Raw genomic sequence first — 7232 nt, 5'->3', positions numbered from 1 at the left:
TCTGGCACGTTCATGCCATGGCGAATGAAAGTTAATTGCACTGCTCTCACGATGTCAACTACGAGAAGAGTATTCATACCAGTGTTTTTTTCACTTCGTAAAAACCACTTCATATCTTTTGTACTTATCCACATTGGAAACTCTTACAACACAATTATAACATTTTAAAAACTCGCAGAACTTCAACCACTAACAACTTACACATGAGAAAAATTGCTTTTTCCATAATCCTTGTTCATAAATGCATGTATCACTCAACATGCTACATACGTAACCATAATAAGGGTTTGTTGCTTTCTATCAAAGAACAAAAAGATTCTGCTTCATTCAAAATATGTTCACAGTACACATATTACCTTGGGTTAGTGCGATTTATTTCAAAGGGCCTTGGTTTTGAGTTCGTTGAGTTAAAATGTTGAGAGATGAGTATAACAACCATGACAACTATCAAACAACCAACCAGTGAACTGAAGAAAAGGGCATCAGGTTGTCTGGTTTGCATAAATCCATAAATAAGTTACTAGAATCGGGTCATTCAAGCCATCATTTAAAAAATCACCATATATTATGGGGTGGGTAGGTGGAGATGGCATGAAGATTGACGTGAGGTGACTACCATCTGGGGAAAGAATAACTACCTCATGTTCTCCTGCAACCAGAATCACTTTATGGGTTCCATGAACATGTAGTGGCAAAGGTTCTAAAGTGGGGATAACCTTTTCTTCAACAATACCCGTAGGTGAAGGCAAATTTGACCAGGTAGCACCAGTTAGTAGTTGTCATGTTCGGATTGCACCTTGGTCGTGAATGCCTCGAAAACAAGAAGTAACCTCTCGTCGGCTTGTCAGGAATATTACATCACCATGGCTTCCTTTCTGATGCTTGTGTCCATCATTCCTGGGAATCAGGATAGGCATTGCTACCTCTAGAGGAGCAACATCAAAAGTGCGACCAAAAGCTTGTGATACACCAAATGGGCCATGCCTGTAGATAGAGGCATTAAAAAGTTTCTCTCGCACTAGAACTCCAGAAGTAGCTACAACCCAACAAGGTTTCAGTACTTCCATTGTTCCAGTTGCTACAGTCTATTCAGTACCACTTCCTCCAACAGCCTAAACATGTTCTAGCACTCCATCTCCATTTATATCAGCATGCAGGCCACCCTCTTGCAGATGAAGCTTACAGACTAACTGCCCAGAGGCCAGATGAATAGCTTCTATTCCCTCCTTTTGATGTGCTACAATTACATTAGGAATCCACCAAAGCTGAGTATAATTTGTTATTATGGGTACATAAATATTCTTCTTCTTTCTTTTGCGAGAGGTAGCATACTCTGCTACCTTGTCAATAGCACTGGTATTTTTTTTCGTTGTATCCTTCCCAAAAACATGTTTGTCCTCTGGTTTGTGAACTGTAGATGATGATCTCTTTCCAGGCATCTTCTTCAGGGATTTCCTTTTGTGCTTTCTGAAATGTGCCAGCTCAAGTAGAGTATCCTCCCTTCTATCCCAACGATGTGGCATAACTCGTAGAATGGATTCTCGGAACTCCCTCCATTCTACCTCTCCAGGATGTTGATCGTTCAATGCATGAGCATCAAGCTTGTAGCTGTGTTGTGGAATTAGTTGTGATGAATCATGTACGTGGTGTGGTAGATCCTCATTCCTATGCTTCCATCGTTGTATGCTAGAACGCCTACAAAAGGCATAATAGGCAAAGTGCCTTACTTTCTCTCCACCTGTAGTGCTCGAATCCTCAGAATATTCTTTCTCCTCTGCACTTCTTCGATGACGGCCTGCATTCTTTTCATCGACCACTACTTCTTCAAATGGATCGAGATAAAGATGTGGTTTTATTTCCATCCTTCCCCCCATAGTTACTAGCCCCACATCTCGATGCTTCAATGTATAGTTACTGATAGAAATTGTTATCTCTCTGTGAAGAGCACCATGTGGAAAGTCGTCGTGCACATTAACCTCCCATAGTTTCTTGAGGTTGTGGTTAAATCACACTATCGACTAAACTTTTGTGACAAGAACCAGGATCTGTTTTCTTATTTCTCCTTGTTTATGCACCCGATCAACAAAACCAGTTGCCATTGATACAACCCATCTTCCTGCTACAATACAAACTCCTTCTGGCAGTAAAGATACCTCTGAAATCAGGCATCTTTCAGTGAATCCTTCATTCATTCCCTTTACATGAGGCTCCAATACTTGTATTTTTGCATCGTGAGTTGCAACCAGAATTTCACTCCAACCATCACCATTGAGATCTGTTATTAGTGGAGGAGGAAGCAGCTCAACTTCATGCTTGAATGGATAATCATCAGCCAGATGAAGCCATGCTTCTCTAAAAGTAAAATCTCCTTCATGTTGCAAAGAGAAAATATGGTCAAGGCCGCCAACATAAGGATGCCCAGATCTCTCTTCCTCATGCCTTGCCCCTTGGTATTCTACTGCTTGTTCTGTCGGCAGTCGTCGAAGTGGTCTCTACATCTGAAACAAGGCTCTGAATGCTAGCTTCAGTGTTGAAGCCCCCAAAATGCTACTTCCTTGCGCATCCCAAATTTGCAATTCGAAACAAGTTATCTGCTTCCCTCACCCTGATGACAAATCAGAGGATTTTGTAAATCAAATGCTCAAGAAGGGGCTTAATGGCCATCAAATCAGAGGATTTTGTAATTCAAATGCACAAGAAGGGGCTTAATGGCCATAACTATGTTTAACTGAACTGGCATCATAATAACTACCTTTGCTCGATCGAACAATTGACAATCTTCTAATCATCGGGGACGCCTTACGGTGTAAATATATGGTGATGGGGTGTATTGTTAACTCAGTCCACAAAAATCCATGGGAAAAATCCAGTCATATTATTATTTTTTGATGACTTAGATGCCCCTAGGTCATGGTTTCTCAAGCCAAAAGTTAAGGCTTAGATGCCCCTAGATCATGGTTTCTCAAACCAAAAGTTAAACTTGTAATCACGTGTAGAGGTCACAAACAACTTGACAAAAAAAATGATTCATATTCATAAATATTATATTTCAGAACTTTCAATTTAAATTTAATTAATAGACATATAAAAATTTAATATTTATAATTAACACATATCACATTAAAAAATTAAATTAAAGAAATTATAAAACATCTAATTATATGTATCATGATTTTAACAAAAATTATATATATATATATAGATATATAAAAATAATAATATGAATTTGTTAATAAGTTTACTATAAATTTGATATCTCTACATTTAATAAATCTGAAATTGAAATAAATCTATTTTGATTTTTAATATTAATCTATTTTAATTTTATTATTTTAAAATAAACATCGCATTAATAAAAAATCATTTTCAAAAATACACACTCAAATTAATATAAATCTATTCTTATTTTAATATTTTGAAACAAACATCACATTAATAAAAAATCATTTTCAAATATGCATAGTACGGATAACACCACTTATATACATTACCATCACACGCTCTATTTAAAAGCAAAGAATAACATATTCCGTTAATACCTATTTCAGGCATTGATAGAGACATGGTTTATAACCCAAGCAAACTACTTCTGCTGAATCACGTGCGGATCTGGAACGACGGAGGATGATATGGATGTGAGAATAATGTAGAAACTGAAACAGAGTTAGTTATGAGTGGTTAGGAATTCCTATATAAGCATGATGTAATTGAGTAAAGAAATCAATAAAAGTTTGTGGTTTTATGTTTTAATTTGGTATCAGAGCTCAGGATTTGAGCTGGGGTGAGAGCGCAGGTGAGGAAGGCTGAGTGGTGTTTGCCTGAGGCCGGATCTGCGCTGTTGTGCGTATGTGCTGCCAAGACCCTTGTCAAAAACTCGGGTAGAGTTGCTGTTGTGCATTGGAGTTTTGTGTGAAGCTATTTGGTTGCGGAGAGTTCTTGCTGATCTTGAAGAAGCACAAAGTGGTGCAACATGTATCCATTGTGATAATCAGAGTGCTATCAAATTAGCACATAATCCAGTTTACCATGCTAGAACAAAACATGTTGAGTTACAGTACCACTTTGTACGTGAGAAAATTATGTCAAAAGAAATTGGATTGCTATTTTGTAACACCAAGGATAATGTGGCTGATATATTTACTAAGCCCCTTGGTAAAATCAAATTTGAAGTTTTTAGAAGTCAGTTAGGTATTGTAGAGAATCCATTTCTCCATTAAGGGAGGATGTGAGAATAATGTAGAAACTGAATTAGTTATGAGCAGTTGAATAAATGAAGTTTGTGAGTTTTCTGTTTTAATTATGGACCCCATCTGGAACGACGAAGGATGATATGGACCCAGATTCGATAAAAGTACATGGCGATGAAATCAAGGAGAGTTAAATATATATATATTTTTTAAATACAAATGTATAAGGTGTAATCGTAAAAGTATTGTTATTATTAAATAATTATTTAAGAGGAAATACATATTTTTAACTATTAGACCCACTCAGATTATATATAGATCTTTTTAGCCATTTACAATATCAAAATTATAGTGAATTCGGGAGGCTTTCTCTAAGCCTTTTGAGCATAGGAATAAAATCTTAAATCAAAATTAAAAATTTGTTTTTTAAGTCCGATAAACCAATATTTGGTCTTAGAGGACCATTATCATCCTCATCAACATCAAATAACAAAAAAATATTTTTAAAAACTTTATTAATAAATATATATTACTATTAACCCTAATAATATATTATCATTAACATAATATTTTCTATATATTAAACAGTAAAATGCATCCCAATATAATGAATATTTAAATTATATTATAAATTTAAAAACACATATTTGTAAAAAAAAATTAAAAAACGCACTACACTCCAGATTTCTTCTCTGGCCCTTTTCTAGATGACATGTATTCCTGGATTGCCAGAGTCTCATGAAAAAAGCCAAGATACTTTCGTGACTGTGACCGTTCACCAAAATATCACATCTTGGTTATACTCAAACTGTATATACTCTCGTACTGTTATACGTCGCATCATATTTAAATGGCCTGTACATGTGACAGGGTTGATAACGCGAAACGAACAAACGAACTACGTCGGAATCGTACGAATGGTAAAGTTTTTTTTTTTTTTTCATTTTTGGTTCACCGATACCATGGTCAGTGATCTGCTACGTCCAGGATCGAAAGTCTACAGTGGATCCCTTGGTCATCATAGACCTAACCCTAAGGGCTTTTCGGGTTTCGACCCTGTGACCTCCCATTGGCGAAGCCCCGGCTTAACTGATTGAGCTAACCCTTGGGGCTAGACGAAGATGGTTATATATATATATATATAAATATAAAATCATATTCTATTACTGAGATCGTACAACACCATTTTATTATTCCAAAATCAACCATGTTATGTGTTTTCCACTCAAACCCATGAGCCAAGATGAAGTCGATGAGAACTGAAATTACTTGTTTTTTTTCCTTAAGGTAGCAGTGACAAGAAAATTGAAGATGTGGTAGGTGCATATGACAGAAGCAGCCCAAAGAGTTCCACACAAACGCTAATTGGAACACCGAAACATATAATGGACTCACTTGAGCAAATTTCTACATTGTGAATTGCACAAAGAATGACACTCTTTTATTCAAAAGCTTGGAACAAGAATGACATAAATCAGCCATTTGACTACACACTTAAATAAATTGCCCTTATGATTCGCCTCGCAGCTTTATTATATGTTATGATTCGCCTGCAGCCCGCTGAATTGCAGGGCCGAGAGAATAGTTTTAATGTTGCATCTTTTATAACCTCACCAAACGATCACACGATCTACCACTTCATCAATCCTTTGCCTGCAATGCAAAAAAGAATAGGATGAATCTCATATACAAGTTCTCATATAAACAAAAATTGCATCGATGTAAGAAAATGCAAGAAAGGAGCCGTTACCGCTAATTCATGATCATGACAATTTAGCAGATTGACGGTGGTGAAGTGTAGTTCTAACGGTAGGGAGGAGGTGGCGGAGACTGGTAATGATACGGTGGAGGAGTAGAGGGGGATGGGGGCGGCGGAGAGTTGTAATGGTACGGCGGAGGAGGAGATGGAGATGGTGGTGGGGGGGACTTGTAGTGATAGGGAGGAGGAGGTGATGGGGATGGTGGCGGTGGAGACATGTAGCGATAGGAAGGAGGAGGCGATGGGGATGGTGGCGGGGGAGACTTGTAGTGGTAGGGAGGAGGAGATGAAGAAGGCGGTGGCGGAGACTTGTAGTAATACGGGGGAGGAGGCGAAGGGATTGGTGGTGGTGGGGATTTATAGTAATATGGAGGAGGAGGAGATGGGGATGGTGGTGGCGGAGACTTGTAATGATATGGACTTGGAGGAGGCGGAGATGGGGATGGTGGTGGAGGAGAGCTGTAATGATAAGGCGGAGGAGGGGATGGGGATGGAAGAGGCGGGGACTTGTAGAGATACGGGGGAGGAGGAGATGGGGATGGTCGTGGCGGAGAGCTGTAATGGTAGGGAGGAGGAGGGGATGGGGATGGAGGTGGTGGGGATTTGTATTGATATAGGGGAGGAGGGGATGGGAATGGAGGTGGTGGGGACTTGTAGTGATACGGTGGGAGAGGAGATGAGGACGGTGGTGGCGGGGAGCTGTAGTGATAGGGAGGAGGAGGGGATAGGGATGGAGGTGGCGGGGAACTGTAGTGATAGGGAGGAGGAGGGGATGGGGATGGAGGTGGTGGGGACATGTAGTGATAGGGAAGAGGAGGTGAAGAGGATGGTGGTGGGGGAGAATTGTAGTGATAAGATTGGTGTGGAGGAGGTGGAGACTTGTAGGAGTAGAAGTCTGCGTGAACAGAGTGCGGCAGTGCTGAGGCCAGCAAGCCAAGCAATGCCATAATGAAGAGTGCCATTGGAGTATTCTCTTCCATTGTTGCCTTGCGGGTTACTTGAAACCACGCCTCCCCTATATATATAGAGCGGGCAAGGTGAGCATCGTCGCCGAGATGAGTATAAAAGTCAGTATTCTACGCTGTTATATGTTTTATAATAAATTTCAAGAATCCATATTTTCTCTGAATATTTTTTGAGCCGCCACGTGATTTGAATGGAAGCATATTCCACGTTCTTCTTTGTGAGGTGGATTATGATAATCAAATTAGTAGTTTCCTGGTTACCCCTATAGTCGATGCAAAATCTTTACTACCTCTGCTGTAATGTACCAACTTCCGACTACT

General features: G+C 39.1%; 1 protein-coding gene and 1 pseudogene across 1 annotated transcript; both read right to left on the bottom strand.

The window, feature by feature from the left end:
• Window positions 1-352: 352 nt before the first annotated feature.
• Window positions 353-2437, bottom strand: LOC149220233 (uncharacterized; annotated as a pseudogene).
• Window positions 2438-5606: 3169 nt separating this feature from the next.
• LOC149220232 (uncharacterized) lies at window positions 5607-6918 on the bottom strand. Its single transcript, XM_089382764.1, has 2 exons — window positions 5938-6918; window positions 5607-5840 (listed from the first exon to the last, which is right to left on the bottom strand). Exon 1 carries the CDS (start codon window positions 6906-6908, stop codon window positions 5991-5993), a length of 918 nt encoding a protein of 305 aa, XP_089238890.1. The 5' UTR covers window positions 6909-6918; the 3' UTR covers window positions 5607-5840; window positions 5938-5990.
• Between the last annotated feature and the right edge of the window lie 314 nt (window positions 6919-7232).

The sequence above is a fragment of the Pinus tabuliformis genome, chromosome Q (assembly GCF_031772625.1).
Source record: "Pinus tabuliformis cultivar Carrire ecotype Pingquan chromosome Q, CPIR1, whole genome shotgun sequence".
In the NCBI taxonomy this organism is placed as follows: domain Eukaryota; kingdom Viridiplantae; phylum Streptophyta; class Pinopsida; order Pinales; family Pinaceae; genus Pinus; species Pinus tabuliformis.
This window is presented reverse-complemented; position numbering and strand designations above follow the sequence as displayed.